The sequence below is a fragment of the Aspergillus udagawae genome (genome assembly GCF_001078395.1).
Source record: "Aspergillus udagawae IFM 46973 DNA, scaffold_4, whole genome shotgun sequence".
Classification (NCBI taxonomy): Eukaryota; Fungi; Ascomycota; class Eurotiomycetes; order Eurotiales; family Aspergillaceae; genus Aspergillus; species Aspergillus udagawae.
Genome location: NW_025091267.1, coordinates 1,801,136 through 1,820,011, shown reverse-complemented (window position 1 = coordinate 1,820,011; position 18,876 = coordinate 1,801,136). Strand labels below are relative to the sequence as shown.

The 18,876-nt window shown below is 49.2% G+C and overlaps 4 protein-coding genes across 4 annotated transcripts; 3 read left to right on the top strand and 1 right to left on the bottom strand.

Moving 5' to 3' along the window:
* Positions 1 to 415: 415 nt before the first annotated feature.
* On the top strand, positions 416 to 4,799 carry Aud_006023 (uncharacterized protein; the record flags this gene model as incomplete). The annotated part of the gene is made up of 5 exons (XM_043290932.1): positions 416 to 1,178; positions 1,230 to 3,218; positions 3,330 to 4,063; positions 4,113 to 4,347; positions 4,600 to 4,799. 5 exons carry the CDS (start codon positions 416 to 418, stop codon positions 4,797 to 4,799), a joined length of 3,921 nt encoding a protein of 1,306 aa, XP_043146867.1.
* A 3,237-nt stretch (positions 4,800 to 8,036) lies between these two features.
* Aud_006022 (uncharacterized protein) lies at positions 8,037 to 8,393 on the bottom strand (the record flags this gene model as incomplete). Its single annotated transcript, XM_043290931.1, has 1 exon — positions 8,037 to 8,393. The coding sequence occupies one exon, from the start codon at positions 8,391 to 8,393 to the stop codon at positions 8,037 to 8,039; it is 357 nt and encodes a 118-aa protein (XP_043146866.1).
* Positions 8,394 to 10,647: 2,254 nt separating this feature from the next.
* Aud_006021 (DHHC family palmitoyltransferase) lies at positions 10,648 to 12,211 on the top strand (the record flags this gene model as incomplete). Its single annotated transcript, XM_043290930.1, has 5 exons — positions 10,648 to 10,762; positions 10,826 to 11,330; positions 11,389 to 11,512; positions 11,572 to 11,612; positions 11,665 to 12,211. 5 exons carry the CDS (start codon positions 10,648 to 10,650, stop codon positions 12,209 to 12,211), a joined length of 1,332 nt encoding a protein of 443 aa, XP_043146865.1.
* A 4,224-nt stretch (positions 12,212 to 16,435) lies between these two features.
* On the top strand, positions 16,436 to 18,525 carry Aud_006020 (uncharacterized protein; the record flags this gene model as incomplete). The annotated part of the gene is made up of 2 exons (XM_043290929.1): positions 16,436 to 18,257; positions 18,326 to 18,525. 2 exons carry the CDS (start codon positions 16,436 to 16,438, stop codon positions 18,523 to 18,525), a joined length of 2,022 nt encoding a protein of 673 aa, XP_043146864.1.
* Positions 18,526 to 18,876: the final 351 nt, after the last annotated feature.

Genomic DNA, 18,876 nt, shown 5'->3' with positions numbered 1-18,876 from the left:
GAGCAGATCTTGCGCTAGTCCCGATATGTCTGTACGCTGGTCACGTGGTTTTCGCGGCACGAAACTCGATCCTCAATTCTCGCAAAGGCGCTTCACTTCTCCCGTCTCTGACGACCCTCGTTTCTCTCCCCATATCTTACACCACGATCGTCTGAGAATAGACATAACCATAGACATAGCCCTATTCTCATGTGTCATTTATGGTTTGAAATGTGAAAAAGAGTAGTCTTCTGCTCTTAGATTTAGTGTCTCCGATCCACGACTGCTGACACTCATGCAAAGCTGCATACTATATGATGTGCGACGCCTGAATCCGTGAAGCTAACACAGCTCGCGTCTTACTTACACAGTACAATACAGAATCTTACCGGAATCCTCTTGTGTTGAATTACCTCACTTGATTTCTTACCCAAGCATGCCGCAGCATCCCCCAGCGCCTTCAATAGGCGGTCCGCCTCACACCCAGCAATGGTCTCGCTCGCATATTTTTCCGTCGACTTCCATGCCATCTTCACTTGCTCCCCATATACCCTTCAGTCAAGATATCTCATCGGCTCAGCAGCCACAAGACAACGGCAACCAACCCTTCAACTATAACGGCTTGACCAACCTCAATATGACTTCGAATCTTCCTGGTTTAGGAGGTCCTGTAGCGGGATTACCTCTACCACCACCGCCTTTTCCCTTCATGGGCCCGTTCACGCCGTCACAGTTTCACCCTCATTCGTTCCCACCCATCCAGATGCCTCCGTTGAGATACCCGCCATTGCCGTTGCCCGCAGCCAACAGCCAAGCGCCGAGTCGCCCCTCATCGCGTGATCTCCGTTCGCAAGCAAATTCGATGTCCATGAATGGTGCTGACTCTCGAGCCACCACAACACCGAGTACGCGGAAAGATTATGATCGAGAAGAAGGTGAACTTACTGATATGGAAGTGGCCATGCCGACGAGCTCAGAGAACGCAGGCTTGTCCGGAACCCGAGCCGATGCAAGACCGTCAACTCTGATGCAGCAAAATGGGTATGCGACAGGTACATACAATACTACGACAGTGGCTGGTAACAAGGAATCCAGAAGGAGCCCCGCGACAAAAAATCGCGACGCGTCCACCTTGGACCTCGAAGAAGGCGAGGCATCCTCAACTGGGTCACACATATCGGCCAGGGAATCTGAGTCACGTATGTCGCTTGGGCTCACGTTTGCTAGGTGGATTCACTAATTTTGCGCAGCGTATGATCCTCCAGGTTCTGTCAATCCTGAGCCATTTGTGTCGAACGGTGCTCCCGTCGCTTCACCCCACGAAGATAGACCTTTCGCACTTACAAGAGACGTGTCAGCATCGCACGGAAGCAGGAAATCAGTGGCACAGCTTCGAATTCAAGCACAAGGCGCGCTTCTACGCTTAGCGCCCCACAACATTCGTTACAGTGAGCTGGTAGGAGAGGGGATCAACCCGGCTGTGCTTAGGCAGCTCTATGAGGAAGTTGGAATCAGAGTCCCTACACCACAACTAGACGGTGTATCTCCAACTATCAATCCGCCTACCAAGCCTGTTGACGTGCCAGTAAAACCGGCTGCTGCTGTTCTTGACTCGAGTTCGAGCAGCAATGTTGAAAATGGACCTGCCTCTGTGACCTTTGATCACTCTAAACGAGAAACCGAAATCCAAGTGGCAGCAGCGGCGGCGGCAGACACGCCTGCCCCTGTTTCTACCTCTACCACCCAGCCCAGCACCATTGCCAAACCGTTAGAAAGAAAAGAGGTCATTGCGCGTATGCTTGCTGCAAAAGCTGCCAAGGCTTCCGGAACGCCCTCAACCCCCCAAACTGACTCTGCAAAAGAAGCGCAACCATCTGAAAGCCCGGTGTCTGCCCTCGTTGGGAAAGGCGCGCCTGCGAGTTCTGGGCATGAAATCCCTTCTAAAGACAAGGACATACGCACAAGAGAGAAGAATAAGGCGAAAACCGAACTAGCCCGACAGCGAATCGAGCAGCTCAAGAAGCAGGGTTTGGTGAGAAGTCAGCAAAAAGCGCAAATAGATTCTTTGCGTCATGAAGAGATACCGCAAAGCAACGGAAGCAGTCCCGCCCCAGTGTCTCAAGCATCCCACACCCCGATGATTCAACATCCATTACCTGATAGACCTCCCGACCCAGAGTCCACTGCTCCCTCGCGTATTCCTGGGCTGTTCATGACAGAGTCATCAGAGCCGTCTGTTACACGCGTTCGTGGCTTGGTTGTTGATTCGACGCCACAGCCCCATGTCAATCAGCGCAAGCGTCCAAGAGCATCTGATTTCGACGAGCCTTCATTTACACCGAAGAGGTCCCATAACGGAGTAAATTACAACGCTTCAGAGGGTAGACTGATCATTGATATCAGTGATGATGAGTTTTATGGGGATGACGAGAACGAGGAAATGGAGATCGAGCCCGCCGGGAAGACATCGCTGGAAGGCGGCTCAGTAAGTCCCGAAGGTTTGTCCGGAACAGTTCCTTCATTGGCCGACCTTCTTCCTCAACGGCCGACTGCGTCAAGTCAAGGAATTTCCGCCTCTGCTACACCCCAAAGTCACAGAAATCATGATCAAGAAGACCTCCGGAAGAAGGATCTCGAAATACAGGCAATGCGTCGGCGAATCGCTGAACTTGAGCAACGGAAAAAAGCGAAGCTAGCAGCGAGTCGCACACAATCGCCTCGTCCTTCAGAAATAGCGGTTTCATCTCCTGCAATCAACCCAGCTTCAGTTGATCAAGGACATCAAACTACCATTGTCATCTCGGAGCCTGTGGCTCATAAATTACCTCCTCAAGTGGCTCTCTTGGAAGCTGCTACCGAAGCCATTTTTTCAGTTCCGGCAAATATTTCAGATAACCCCGAGAATCTTTCGTCGGAATCAATCGCGCGGATCTCGGCCCTCAAGGACGACGCCGACTACCTCGAGGAGATGCGCTCTAAATTGTTGCGTAAGAAGGAAATTGAATCAGGTGTTCCCGCTCTGGATGCCGAGATTCAAAAGTCTGAAGCCCGGCTTGCTGAAGTCAAAGTAGAAGAACAAAACCTCCTCCGTGATATTGCCAAGGGGAAGGAAGGGAGACAACAACTTCTAGAGGAGCTGCATAGTCTCAACTTGGAGTTGAATGGCCTCACTCTAGAAGAGCTGGAAATAGCTGAACGTACGTTGGATGCAAAGGAACAAGTCCAAGCATCAGATGCAGGTACGTTTAATCTGCTGTCCCTGATTCCGTCCTGCATTCTTGTTATTGCGGACTTTGGACGGATACTGCTGTGAAAGTTGGAGCTTACATGACGCATAAATCTCGTTACAGGTTCAACAGATCGTCAAAGCTCTGCGGCAAGGCATGGTTCCGCGATGCCAGACGTCCCGGCTGCCGAGGCGCGTAGTCAAGGTGCGGCATGTCCGGCCCAAGGTTCTCCGGTTTCCCGTCTAGCATTTGAGGCGGGACCCGCTGCTATTTCAGATCTTTCTATGGATGCGGACGAGTCTGGCGATGCTGTGGACCCTGCAAGCGATGCAGCCTCTTCTTCCCCATCAGAATCTCTAGGCTCCGCGATGGATGAGTCCGCTGATTCCAGTGAAGACTCTGTGGAAGCTGATAGCGAAGAGCCCATGGAATGCGAAACACCCACGCCGGAACCTAGTGTGCATGAAGCTTTGAGCGGCATCCCAGCCACAGATCGGAAGACTGTGGAGGACGAGATAACTCCTGACCAGACTCTTCCGGAACGGCAGCGGACTCCGCATGCTCCTGATGCAGGGAATACAGGGGATGTATTACCCCCCAATGCGGATGAAGTTCAAGAACTCGAAAAGCAAGTTTCTCGCGGATCTTCCATCTCCGACGCATACGAGCCACCAGAGCCCGAAGCGGATAGCAGCCCTGCCGATTCCGTCTATACTCCTCCTTTCAGCCCCGTTTCTCTTGCTTCCGTAAAATCTGCAGAGGTTTCTCGGGTCGAAGGAGCTGATATGCCGCTAATGGGAAAGGTTCAGGAACTGGAAGTTCAACCAGAAGCCAGCTCCCCGCATGGGCTCTCGAATGTGCGGACTATCTCTTATTCGGGGAGGAGCACTGCTGACGGCTTTGTAGAATGGACCCCAGGAGAAAGCTCCCAGATTCACACCCTACATTAGCCCATTGAGATGGTTCAAGGCTTACCGCTACCACCCTAGATTCACTGAAAATGTCTCGGGCGGCTTTCGATCCCTAACATATAGTCATAACATCGATTCCGAAAAATATCTCTGTCCCTACGAGGCTACTGGCGGTGTCTGCAATGACCGGTCATGCGACCTCCAGCATTTTCGTGACATGACTCTTAGCGGTGCGTCGACATATTTAGACAGAAGCATTGCAGCATTCCTCATGTCATAATCCGATTCATGGCCTGGCCCCCAATCTTCCCCATCGTCCCCGGTTCTTCCTTTCCTGATTGCGTTTCGTTTCCCATCCTGATTTTTCACTCCTTCCGTTCTTTCATATTTTCTGCAGTTCCCGAACACAGCTCTAAGACATTGTCAGTTTGTTTCAAATGCGGTGAGGAGATGCTGACACACAGTGATGTTGATTTCGACAGATGACAAGATCCTTGTCCAGATGGGATCCCTTCGAGAGGGCAAAACGCCTGAAGAGAAGGACCAATATATCGCCGGGCTGAAACAAATCATCAATGAAATGCGGCGCGACAAGGTGAAAGATTTCAATACCGTGGCCACGGAAATTGCTGCATACCGTAGACGCTTCCTCCAAGATCCATCCCGTGTCTTGCCCTTGTAGCAGGATCATGGTACGTGTTCGTCTGATGGAAGAAGCTTTTCCTCTACCAAGGTGAGCCGTGACACTTCTGAATGCAAGTGAAACCATCCTGAAAAATTATTCTTCGCCTCTTGACGCCATAAACAAAATCTCCTCGTACGACTTTCTGATACCCGACCCTCGCTCGCTCTGTTTGTCATCAGAGATTTTCTCCGTCCATATGTCTAATGCATACGCACCACTTAACCTTCTATAACTCTGCTTTTAAGATGGATGGACTCCTTGGTGTTGCCGTCTCATCCATAACAGGGTGTTCTCATTCTTACCCTGTTGATCTGTGCTTATTGGTATACACAAGAGCAGCATGGAGTTTTGGTAGGATTTCTCAACCATATTTCTCTAGCAGCGGGGCGTAAGCAGTTCGCCCTCCACTTCGACCATCACTAGGCCGCGGATCCAGAGTGTCTGCGGGCCATGAGGATAATATCCATATCAACTATTGAGACTGCAATGGTGCGGACTGATCAGCGAGTCCCAGATTGCTTTCCCTACTCGACGGGGAATGGAAACTGTACAGCTGCCACTATTGGGTGGTAAGAGATACATAGTGATAGTGAATTATCAAATCATTCATTCTCCTTTCGAATCAGAGTATAATCGTACATCTTGGTATCCAATCCATTTTTCCAAAAGTGTCCACCTACGCCCGTATCCCGACCAAGAGTGAAGGCCGGCGGATAGCGTCTATCGGGCACAACAAGGCGCAGACGGGCATTTGCATAAACGGAGAGAGACGAGCTTGTCTGATAGACGATGAAGTATCAATACCACAGTGTCGCTAGTAGACTCTGAATGTCATCACGAATAAATATTCTTGGCTCGTGTACGGCCCACTCAGCACTTGAACAGCCAAATTATATCCCGATCATTCGATCCCCTTATCTTCCATACTTAGGGCTGTGCAATTCAGCTACTGAACACCAATTGTAGACTAAACTGAATAGAAACCCTTGTACTTTGTGGGCGAGTATAACCTATCCTGGGATATTGAGTCATAGTTGAGAGCGTCAGGATCATTCATGCATTGTATATCGCAGATTCTGAGTCATCTGATTGCCTTGGTTTGCTTCTGCATTGGGACCCCGACGTTCTTACTCTGTTTGGGCATGAAGATAGGTTGGTAGGTTAGGACCTGGTCTTTGAAAGATCAATTGATGGAATGATAATATTTTTATGCGGCATTTTCTTAATTTAGTAGGTACTTTGTAACAATAACCTATATGTTGTGTTCATTATCTGGGTACGCTGCCACGTGGTGCAGGAGGATATATTAAATTATTAATAGTCAGCAGTATGACTAAAGTATGGCTCTCACTTCTTCAGCGCCATATCACGCTGAATGAATGGCGTTTAATTTAACCATCTCACGTAATGAAGAATCAAATATAGGAGACAGTTGAAGGATCACTTAGTTTATCCAACGGCGCCAAACGTCATTTTTTAGGGTTGGGGGCTGTCATCTTCAGCGCTTATTTTGGACCCCATTTCGGAGGATAGCGGCAACCCAGAATAGGATTCTCGTGTAATGGCGCAAGACCAGATATCTATTTATGATGCTGAAGGTTCAGATTAGAATAGCTTCCTCCGAATCATGCAATAGAATTGGGGGCGGATTACAAGTCTTTGTTCTCCAGGGTACGGAGTAGATAGATCTTGGCTTGGGGGTCGGGAATACCATGTGGCTACTGGCACGGAGTATGTCCGGGTGCTGGTGATTACTCATGTACGGGCTGATAGTTGGGATATGTATGGAATAGAATGCCATTTGCATGTGGATCGTGGAAATCCTTGGGACAGGCTCCGTAGCCTTAAGGCAGAGGCTGTTTCATCATTGTGGTTCAGAGCTGAAACAATTCCTCTAATAGTGGAGGCTGCAGGATTGATAATTGGGAACACAGTGGATCTAAAACCACTTCAAGAATTGAATTCATAAACAGGAAAAGGATTAGCTCAAGGCAGATTCGGGTAAACCTTGAATGCCTGACCGCGACTCTGGCACTTGCATCGAACAAGTCCGGGCGCAACACAGCCTGCCCTCGTATTTGTCACCGAGTCGGAATTACTTAAGTGTGAAGTACGGTGCAGAGCTGAATTTGAATTTCTAAGCTGAAGAAGCAAGTCGTAAGATAGAGACCGCTATTTTGTGCAGGGAATAGGGTTGACTGCATATAGATCCCGACAGAAAGGGCGGTGGAATCCATGGAGGGGATGATGCATGTCATCCTTGCTGTGATCGACTGCGGCTCGAAATTGTGATTAATAATAATACTAAGATTGACTAGTTAACTAATATTTTGATAACTGAGACTAGTCAGTAGTACTAACTAACTAGTAACTAGTAATGTGCCACAATAGTCACCTTGTCGAGGTTTATCCAGTTTTCGACTAATGATGAAATGGCTGACCTCCATGTGTATACATCAACGGTTAGCGTCGTGCTTTATGGAGTAGACAGCAGATATCAAAAGAAAAATGAATAAAAAATAAAGGTCTTAGAATTTGTTCCTGATCCTAGAGTGAGAACGAATATTCCTCTGAATTCCAATAATGAATTCTGGTTCCATGTGGCCAGTCCCAGATTTTCTGGACAAAGTATACTTTGAGAACGGAATATGGCACGCGATCTCCAGTTAGGCAACCCCGGGCAACAAGGCTCCCTGGTCCATGCCAATCAGCATTCAACTAAGACATGGACTACAGATCTTGGAGTCACAGCGCGGCAGGGAGCAAATTGATTAACACAGATCTCAAACTCAGTCAAGCATCAAACTGCAGTCATAAACAGTATCAAAAACAGTAAATTAAATGACAACCCCACTGCCGTCAGGGCTACTATGAGCTGAGACCAGCTCAGCTCATTGTAGCCCGCTGCTCTTGCATCAAAAAGTGGTACAATCATCAACATAGCGCTGCATCCAAAAGACATTCCAGGTCTATCCAGTTCAAGTATGCAAACCTTCCCAAAACTAACCGTAAACTCCTATGCCCATGTTCGTTTCATGTTTCATGTTTCATGATGTATCCATAATAGTGCTTCGCTCACAATGACAACCAAACTGAGAACAAATCCAAATACAATATACAGCAGGCAGGCGCAGCCATCCTGAATTTCTGTAAGCACAACTTGTCAGCTTCGGCTCCTCAGTATCAGTACAGCGGCAGAAGTTCTTACCTAGGTGTTGTGCTTTAGAAAAGATACTACTTGACAGGCTTGCAACTGGAGCACACGATGTGGTTGCATTCTGTGCATCTCGGCTGGACATTGTATACTTTCGGCCCGTCGCCGCAATGGCAGCAGATGTACATGTACGTCTGGCTGTAGACATTGTTCATGTTTGTCGCTCGACCCGAGCGGCCGGCGAAGTAGGTCTCCGGGAGATCCTCGTAAGACATTGATGGGCCGTGTAGGCTGGCTTGACGATTCATGTGTAGATGCCTTCTGTTGGAGACAGTAACAGCGTGGTAGGAAGATATGTCGTGGCAGCCGTGGAGGGAGTCGTTGATGTTGATGCTCAGGTTCTTGTTCATGTCCTCGGTAAACCAGGAGCCAGGCATGATTGGGATGGAAGAGACGATTGAGCGAATGATTTTGGCGATGGAGGAGACGAATAGTAGTTTTGAGAGTCTTGAAGACAGTGTTATATAGAGGATGCTTGTTGTATGGAATGATGAAGAATGAAAGAGTGACCATCATGAGGGATCGGAGCATGTTTAAATATAAAAAACAAAGAATGACATGATGAGAAAAACATGAATCACGTCAAACAATGAGCAAGGCAGCTCACAAGGGCACAAGTGTGGCTTCTCCCAGGCAAAAGCCCCGGACATCCAAAATGCGCCCCAGGTTTGCAGCGAATCAACCTTCATCCTCAGGCATATCATCAGGCAAGCAAGCTAGCAGAATAGCTTAGTTGAGCCTGCTTGCTAAGAGAAGTTAGAGACGGGGGCCATTAGCATCCTGGATGGCAGTAGATCGAATGTGGCTTGGCGGGGTGAATAATGGGTCCATCAGTGCCTAGATGCCATCTCGAGAATGACATTGAAGTCATCTCTGAATCAATTTGAGAATATCTGAGTAGAATGACCGCTAGAATAAGCACTCGCGTTGACTCAGGCCCTCCGTGAGGGTCCACTGTCTATGATGGAAAAGGCGGAATCAGCAGTGGCTTGGACATGTCGCTTTGCCCGAATGCCCTCTGATTTCCGCCCTTTTCATCTCAAGCATTGAACAATCTTGGGATTTAGTCTGCATTCTTCTTGGCCCATTTGCGTTTCTGTTTTTCTTTTCCTTGACTCTTAGGATAGTCATCCGTTTGTACTCCGCGTGTGTTGCCTGCCGAAAGGACGTACTAACTGGCAGCGGCTCTCGAGAACGACTCCACTCTCAGCACGTTAGTTCCAGCGGATTCAGGCAACGATCCCCCTGATGCCTGGTTACCTACAGCACGAGGCTCCTTCGTGCATTCGTCCTTGCATGATTCGTCGCGGAAATCGTCATGAAAAAAAAAAAAAGCAGTCATAGTTCCTAAGGCGCTTTCACATTGGCGCTGACCGTTAGTTTTGCTCACCAAATGTACTCGGAAAGCCGTTTTCCCTGTAGCATTTGTCGGTCAATTCCTTTTCGGCCCTCTCAGCAGTAAGCACAAACAAGGCTGCATTCCACGTGCTCCTGCTGCCTAAGCTGTCATTTGACCATTCAGTCATCACTTTTCGCGTCTTACAAGATCCGTCTCTGATGACGTTGAATAATCTATATTCTATCTGTTCAACGTGGAAGATGACTAGGGAGCAGAGTGAGGGAGGATGATTCATTGCCAACGATCATTAAAAATAGATGGTGATGGTTATACTGTCCCCGCCCTCACATCATCTCTCCCGTTCCATTCTTTGTCTTCGTTATTATTATTATTAGCAGCATGGTTTCGGACTGCTACGCTGCATCTACTTGGCTTAGGTCAAATGCATTTGATTGAGACATTTCGCCCCAGTTCCGGTTCCTGAAGGTATTCCCAATACAGCCAGGTTTCACGAATTCCTTGTCGGCCATCGCTCGAGTAATCTGTAACTATGTCCCAACTGATTATGCTCTCACTTTCATTTTGGATTAGTGAAAGTTGTTTACGATTGACATCTTAGTCTAATAGCCCATCTGGGTTAACCGGAGGCTATGGAAGTCGATGTTTACCTTTATCATGAGAGTGACGATGCTCGTATACAGAGATGACCTGCAAGTACAGGCAGAAAAATTCATGCCTGTAACTGGAATGCTCGCTAAACATCGACCCGTTCCGCTGAAGGTGCTGTGAGGGCAGGTTCATCAAGTGGATGTGGAACGTGGGCAGATATGGTCGATCACGGTAGACCCGGGACTCTGTATTCTCAAGCCACAATATCGCAATAAAACCATAGAATTAAGTGTCGCATAATAAAGGTACTTGAGACTGAAATCTTAGTACTGACTGCACAGTCCGGCCTTTGTGTACATGAAGGAAGCACATGACTACGTCATGTCTTTTGTTTATGATGTTTGCACTTGGTGATCATTATTATGTTCCTGAGGCTGCTTCAACATCATCGTAATCCAAATCTTGACCTTTTCTTTCATCCAATCCAGTGCATACATAACAAGATAATATTAATTAGGACTTATGCACTGTTCTCGAGCGGGCTAGTAGCCTGTGTTTATGAGAGTTGATTCAATTTATGATTGATACCGGTGCCTCTGGCAAAAAACTCTACCAAGTCTTCCTATCTTATCACCATTCCTCAATGCACAGGCGATCGCAAAACATTCTGGAATTAGTTTCAAATGGCACCTCGTGCCGCGGATAAGCGCGTTAATCTCGCCGTTGCCAGAATCATACCTCCCATCTTGATCGGTGTGTTTGGTTATGCCAGTTATGCTATCACGAAACCATTATGCGGTCAGCATCCTCTATCCTAATTATACCAGCCTCAATCCAGTCTAATATGAATCTGAATAACAGTCGACTATCTCATACATCCTGCCCACCGTTATAATCGAAGGCCTCGGAGCGGCGCTGGCGCCGCTATTCTTGCCGTTTATTACGTCCTGCTGATTCCTGTGTTGGTCACGTATCTCCGACTTCTGTATAACGTTGTCTTGAACCCTGGTTATCTGCCGCGGGGTACGGCATGTTCTCAGAATCAGACCGACAGTGAGGGGTCAAAGCACCGTCATCGAAGACATCGTAGGAGGAAGAGCGGACATCATCGGTCCAAAACGACGGAGAAAACTGATAGATCTGACAAAGGCGACGTTGAACGAGGACTTGAGTACAATGCGGGAGCAAAGGCATACCCTCTGGATGCAGAAGGATTGGAGAGCTTCTACACCAAAGATGTCTTTGTATGTCAGCCGGATGGGAGGCCGGTGTATTGCTCCACGTGCTGTCAGTTCAAGACTGACAGAGCGCACCACTGTCGGGAGGTTGACCGATGTGTCCGCAAGATGGATCATTTTTGCCCGTGGTATGTCAGAATACACCGCGGGCTTTTGCACTTGCAAGGAGACTAACCTGCTCCGAAGGGTTGGCGGCGTAGTCTCGGAGACTTCGTTCAAGTTTTTTATCCAGTTCATCGTATATACGATGTTCTACTGCATATTTGTTCTAATCGTCTTTGCGATATATACGGCCGAGCTCAGGCGGGAGGTAAGTGCATGATCTGGCTGACCTAGAAGGATTCGCAATTAATGCATCATCATTAACAGGCCGGAAGAACCAATGCTCATTGGATTGTCTGTCTCGCATTGTGAGTACATTACCTCACTACGACATGTAGATCCACCCTTACCAGACAATAGGAGTTCTCTTTTTGGGTTTTTCGCCTTTGGAATGACCATAAGTTCTGTGCAACTTGCCGCCTATAACCTGACAACGATCGAGAACCTCAACCGCCGCTCGGTAGTGTGGACCTTGGCAATACGCGTGCCGAGGCACATCCTCAGCAAACGCTGGGCACCAACCTTCCGTACAATCACATACCCTCTCCCGCCTGTTCCTCCGGCTGAGACAGAAGTCGCGCGGGAATTTCCAGTCGGAGAACAGCATGTGTTCGCGATCCTACAGACCCTACCGGGAGAAAATCCATTTGACCTTGGAAGTCCGCTGAAGAATCTGCAGCAAGTAATGGGATTTTCTTTGCTCGAGTGGCTTCTCCCTATCAAGCAAAGTCCTTGTGCGGACCACAGTAGTCACGAGAGCGCCTTTGCCCTCGGGCCCGTTGTGACAAGGTTGAAGAAAGAGGCTGGGTTAGAAACTCCCACAGAGTCCGAGTCGGCGGACCCTGCGGGTGCCGAGGAGATACCACACCATGGACAAAGACGAGGAAAGCATAGACGGCGTAATTGAACTAATTAATTATCACTTTTGTCCTCGACCCGAATGGGGATGCCTGACCTTCCTGTGGCTCCTGTATCGATACAGCTTTGGTCCCAAGTTCCTAAATATACTTAGGTCACAGGATGCTTTTGCACGAGAAGATCACATGGCACACTATAGAGTATCAATCTTGTTCAAAAAATTGGCCCACAAAGGCTATCTGTCCGTGACCTCAAATAAAAAAAAGGTAAACAAGGCACAAAGAGCGACAAGGAAGCAACAACGCCACTGAATTTAGGCACAGAAAAGGTCTACAGCCGAAGATACTCGCCGAATAAAGAAGTAAAAGCAGTCAACAAGCTAGTAATACATCGAGCAGGCGCAAAACAGATAAGACAGAGGTTATCTCGATACACGCGCAGAGACAAAGTCCCGTCATGAGTCAATATGCCAATTACCCCAAGCGGCTCAATACAGACGGCAGCCGGAGCACAGAATATGGCCGCAGAGGGTGCATCGGCCCGAGCTTAGGTCGGGATTATTGTCTCCGCCGCAGACGCAGCAAACCCACCAGCCGGTCATGGGGGGTCGGGCAAACTGGTGCGTTGAGAGGAATTTGGGCGCATGTGCATACTGGGATCTGGGTTGAGGGGTTGGTATCCGGCCAGAGGTGTGATTGTAGCTGCGTCGTTGTAGGATTCGCAACGATGATCTTGAGGTTCGTCGGGCGGGATGTAGAGGGGTTGTGTAGTTTGCAGATTCTGGGCAATGGGTGTGGGAGGGGAAAGCGACAGCGAGGAGTGGAGAACGAAGTGGATAAGACATTTTCTAACTAGCTAGGGACCTTGGAGTGGTGGTGTACACGAGTCAAGGTTTGATAAGGGCGTAGCAAGTTTAGGTCTCGTAGAGGGAGCATGCGCTGGTATCGGGAGATTCGACCGCGGTCACGATGAAGCACGGAAACGAACAGTGAAAGTGAAGGGCTCTACCTACCATGATCTCAATTATATATGCACTTCATGCAGGCTGAAGGCTCGTCCATGAAGGCGATCTTGATTGCCTTGAGGGACAACAATCGGGCCGAAAGCAATGAGCCACAAATTCCTGCATCGGTGAAGCGATCCGCAAGGTAGGGCAAAGAAGTGAATGAAGCAGCTTCTGATGTGTCACCGGCTGTGGCTTGAGCCTGTGGCCAGGCAACGCATGCTCAATGGGAGTGAGAGCAACTCATGGGCTGATAATTCAGACATTACTGTCCTGTTGCAGACTGTTCATCAAAGACATGGCACAAAGTAGCTATTGCACCATGTCACATTGAGTACGCTCCGAAGGGGCGGATGGTGGCTTGAATAAGGTCACAGCTTGGATAAGGGCAAATCAGGCACCAGGAGGCGGTGCCTTCGACGTATAATATCGAATGGTCCATGGAGAGTTCATACAGAGCAGAAGGATCGTGCCCTGTTATGGGTGCCCTTGGGAGGGCATTGTGGCTAAGCACAGGCTCATGTTGGAGACCGCGATCGATCATATGGATCTTTAAACGGTTCAGCGACAGCAGGTGAAGTTGCTTAAAGTGAGTGGTCCTGTACGGTAAAGGTTGAATACTTCGAACATACCCTCGCAACTCTGATGTACCAGGTCGAGTGTGACTCTTGAAGCGCGCAAGCGGCATGAATAGCCACTTACCAGTGACGGTGCTCGGCAAGATGTGGAAGGAGGATGACCTGGGCAACAGAAACGAGACCAGTGGTTTCGCGGCACGCGGAAGAACATCCGGAGCTGTAGGATCTTTTTTGCCAGTGCATTGAGATTGAGGTCACAGATCCTCCAAGGAGATTTCATTTTCCAAGTCTCCTGTGGTCCACTAGGGCGCCAGTGAAGCTCATAATTGAGGAGGATCACGGCCGCAACAAAACACCGACTCGTTTGACACTTCCTGGCGAAACGATCAAAAAAACAATGAAACCGGGTCGGTCCGCAGTTCTTGAGACTTGGTCATTACAGTGATACTGAAGAGCCAAAAAAAAATGCCTCATCATTTGCTCCTCTTACCGTCCAATGAAAAGTTGGACAGATTGGCTAAATCGATGGAGCGGAGAATGTGTATTCTCGTATGGGGCTACCGATCGCCACGGTCAGACATGAGTAACAGCCGTAATCGATGATTGATCGTCAGTTTCAAGGGGTCTGGTGATCCGATTAGTATCCATCTATCAGCCGATGGCCATTATGGCAGTGACGGGAAAAGAATGAAGCTGCTAACTTTGAAGCGTTCTGATTGACTGACGAAGGGAATCAGCAATGGGGCAAAGCCACAAAAGCGCCCAGTTGCCCCAGGGCTTGGCTCTGCATCCATCTGGTGGACCGTAGACTTGTCGTCGTCTCGTCAAAAGCAAAACATCAGTAGCTTGACTGCCTAGCCTGTGTTCTGTAAGGAATATTCTCCACTTTTGTGACCTCGGTTGCGATTGTAGCCAATGTAGTGTGAGGTCGTTGGGTTATGGTTTTCTAGAAGGGAGGATGGACGGGAGAAAGGGTGAAACCGTCGGATCGGATGAGGTCATCATCGTGTGCCCAATTTGAGGGCTCGCGGGTGGATACAGTAACTAGTGCTTTAGCAGACACTTACTGGGTAATTCGCCAGGGCAATTGGGTGGGAATTTGCCTTCTCTTGAAAACGTGAACTCTAGAAGGTTGCATCCAGAAACTCTCACCGGGAGACCATTACCAATCCTCCAAGATAACCCTGGAGGCTAGAGGTAGTGGTTTTGAATGGCTTATGGAGTACTCCATAGAATCAAGCAGTATTGAAGCTGGCGCGTATTACAAGTGGAGGACAGTGGAGCATCAGAGACTCCTTCGCAGGCTGAATGAAATTACAGTAGACTCAGCAAGGGTCAGTCAGGTCGTATCAAAGAGAAAGAGGGGGTAATAATATGACGACAATCTTCAGATAGTATCGTCGTTGATTTGAATGGTCGAGTGGGAGGAATTGAGTTGCGGAGAACCAAAGGTAAGGAAGGTAAGTGGTGTAGATACGTAGTAGACTGTAGCCGAGATATCTGGTGCCTCAGGTATCTGTGTACCAAATGATCCATGGAAGAAGACACACATCCGCCTCCAGATTTCCAGCGGGAGAGCATCCATGGTAGCATAAGAGCACTAGTAGCCACAGAGATTCTACTACTAGGTATCTAGATATATGAAAACATTGGGCATACAACCTCTTGACCATCAGATAGTCATTGGATAGATACCTAACATCATCCACATCCAGAGTTGCTTCCTCTTATTGGATGAAGATGAGGAGCAGAATCTAGTGAAGATATCCCCACCTTTTGCGCCACACCCTTGCAAAAGATAATTAATAATTCATCTTCCATAGCAGTACCGAGTAGATACATCTCGTAGATAGCACCTAGATGGATAGTTATGGATGCACTACGGAGTACTTCTCATGGCACTGCTACTATGAAATAATGGAGATACTGAGAGTTGAAACAGTAATCGTCTAAACTGCTCCATACAGACAACATTGTATCAAGTTGGTGCCATCGACTCTCTTCATCTTCATACATGGAGGGGTACTTTCGATGCTATCATTCACAGTCCTCGGATTTCCTCTTCATTTGCTTCGCCTTCAAGCGTTTTCGTCTGCACATACAAATAGACAGCTACATTCCTCCTTCCTTCAGGCGAGAATCTCCCTTGCTTGCATACTTCCTTAGTGCATAGTACCTAGTGCATACTTAGTGCTTGCCCAACGATTCCCCGAATCCCCACACAGCCTCTCTAGCCTTGAGTCTAACTGTCCAGCTACTTGCCTTTTGACCTTTTCCGTGATCCATTCCTATTTTTTGCTTTTTGCCCCTCCGCCGCCGCCTCCATCATCATCATCAACATCATCATCACCGGCTCCAGTCTATCGTCTTCAGGTCTCGGCCTGCTTTACCATTCTGGCCTGGTGCCCGAGATATTTCCTTTTCAATTAGAAGATTGTCGAACCAGCTTCCCTGGCCTTCTTCGGGCCCGATTCCCCACCTTTCCTGCATACACATTCCATTTACTTTCAAGCTCCTCAGCCTTTTTTTCCCCTTCCTGCTCCCGATCGAGGGTTTCATCCACACCATCACCAACAAATATTTGTCGCACGCTCTTCTTTTATTCAGATACCCATTATCAACGGCTTACCTGCGGCTTCCTTGATTGTGGCATCCGAATCGAAAGATAAACACTCCTTTTAAAGAGAGAGTCATGAACTCTTCAGTGCGCTACCGGCCCTTGTCTCCGAGCGGCCACCGCATGGTTGACCCCATGCGTGCCTCGACCGGAACAGTGCCTCTCAGTTCCTCATATGGTCACTACGAATCCTCCATGGGTCATCCGGGATACCCAGCCTACCCTTCCGATCTCCCATTAGTGACCCCCTTCAGCACTCCATACAACCCTCGTGTGTCGCACGAACCGAGACTCGAGGTTCAGCCGATTTCCTCGACAACATACCGGGACCCTGGTCACTCCACCAAGCTGAGGACCGAGTATGCTATCCGTCCGAGACCGCGGAGCAGTACCACTTCCGCTGCTGAGATCCACCATGCTCCTGTCCGGCTCGATGTTCCGTCATCCGGGAACAGACATTCCCCTGTCACAACGAGCTATCGCCGGTCTCCGAGTCCTCTCCCGGGTCATGAACGGTATATTGTTCCTGCATCCTCATCACATCACGGTCGGCATCACAGCCGGCAGTATCCTACGGATTATGCAAGTGATACTGGCCGACTCGACCCTCATGCCCGGAGAACGAGATCTCGAACGGGCCATGGAGCCTACCGAGTTCACGACCACGGTCACCGATCGCGCTATCCAGCGCCTGGAGGCTTCCGCAAGGGAGAAGACATTGATGACTACGATGCTTACTCTTACACCAACCCTCGGGAGCAGTTTGAAAAGGATTCGGTCGCCAGGTTGAAATACGGTCGGGGTCCATACCGCAAGGAGAGGCCTTTGAGCATGACAGGGATCGAGGACCAACAGCTGCTCCCAAAGAAGGAACCGCGAGCCTTGGGACCTCCTCCCTCGCAGAGAGGTTTCGACAAGCTTGATCGCGATGCGCGGTCCCGATCGTCGGTTCATGGGTCCGTCGGGAGCGACGTCGACCCGGCGGAACCCAGGAGAATGTCATGGCAGCGAAGACCCGTCTCCTTGCATCAGGACTATGACGATGGTTACTCTTCCTACAGGAGTGATCATGAAGGCCGCCGCCATCACCAAAGTCGGCGGCATGACGATGATTCGGGTAGCCGGCAGTCCTACGATGAAAGACCCCCTAGGAGGTCGGCCAATGCTACAGACTCTACGGCACCATTAACAGGAACGGGGCTGGGAACCGCGGTTCTGGCCACTGGTTATTCTGATGACTTTGACTACGCTCTTACCCCTAGAACCGACCGCCATCGCTCTCGTGATTATGATCATCCTGAACAGGAACACCACAGGCGCCGCCGTCGGTCGCACAGACCATCAAGACGGAGAAGTGAGAGCGATTCTGAAGGATACACGTCCGACGAGGATCTCAAGAACTACCGACGCGAACCTTCAGCTCGACGGCAACCCGGCGGTTCCGACTCATCTTCTGGTGGAAGCAAAGACCCAGGATCGCGGCATTTGACGGTCGAGAGGACACATAGGCGCCGGAGCTCACGCTCGCTGCATCGTGGGGGGAATGGTTCATTGAAAAATGAGACGAGCTCACGCGAATCGGGCAGCAGCCAGGAGGATTTGAAGAAAAGCAAAGAACCGGATGCCCCTCCAAAGGGCATATTGAAGCCTCCTCGAGCCAAATTCCCCGAGGAGCCCAATCCTGTCAGGGAGGGAGTAGCACCCCTGAAAGACGCCCATAAGAAGGGAATCCCTCCCGGAGCGCGATGGACCAAGATCGATCGACGACTGGTAAATCCGGCCGCTCTTGAAGCTGGAAACGAACGTTACGAGGAACGGCCTGATTATGTCATTGTCCTGCGTGTGTTGACCAAGGAGGAGATCCAGGGGTACGCCGTCAAGACGCAGGAGATCCGAGGTATGTGTTGCTTGCTGGTCGACAAGATCCTAGAGTTGAGGCAACTCCAACTAACCGCGAGTCAATAGATGCCCGTTACCAGGAATACCTGAAAGAACGGCGTAAACGCAGAGAAGAGGATCGTCGCCAGGGCCGCAGGAATGACAGCCTGTCCAGTGACGATGAGGATGAAGACGATGAGCCACGACGTGCAATTGAGGGATCAACCGAATCAAAGTCTGACCCTAAATCATCAAGTCAACCAGTGATGGATGCCGGTAAAGCATAGGCTCCTTTTTCGTGGCTTTCTGGTCCTGCTGAAGCACCCCGCATCGTGTCACCAAGGCTTGAATGATTATTGTTCATGATACGATCCACATGTGAGCCTCTTTGAGTTGTTGTTGAAAATTACATGTTCTTTGACATTCGCATGAAATGCATGAAGCCCACGCAAGAACAGAGTGTAGCTTGTGAGAAATAGATTTTTCAATGTCTCTCTCTGCCCTGCCTTAGACCTGACCAAGACCACCCCGCCCAAAGCAAACATTTTCTCGCGTCTGACCGAGCTAGGTTTGCCTGAAGCATACCTAGGTCCTCATGACTCCTTCCGTAAACCGGCCATTTCGGAATCAATAAACCA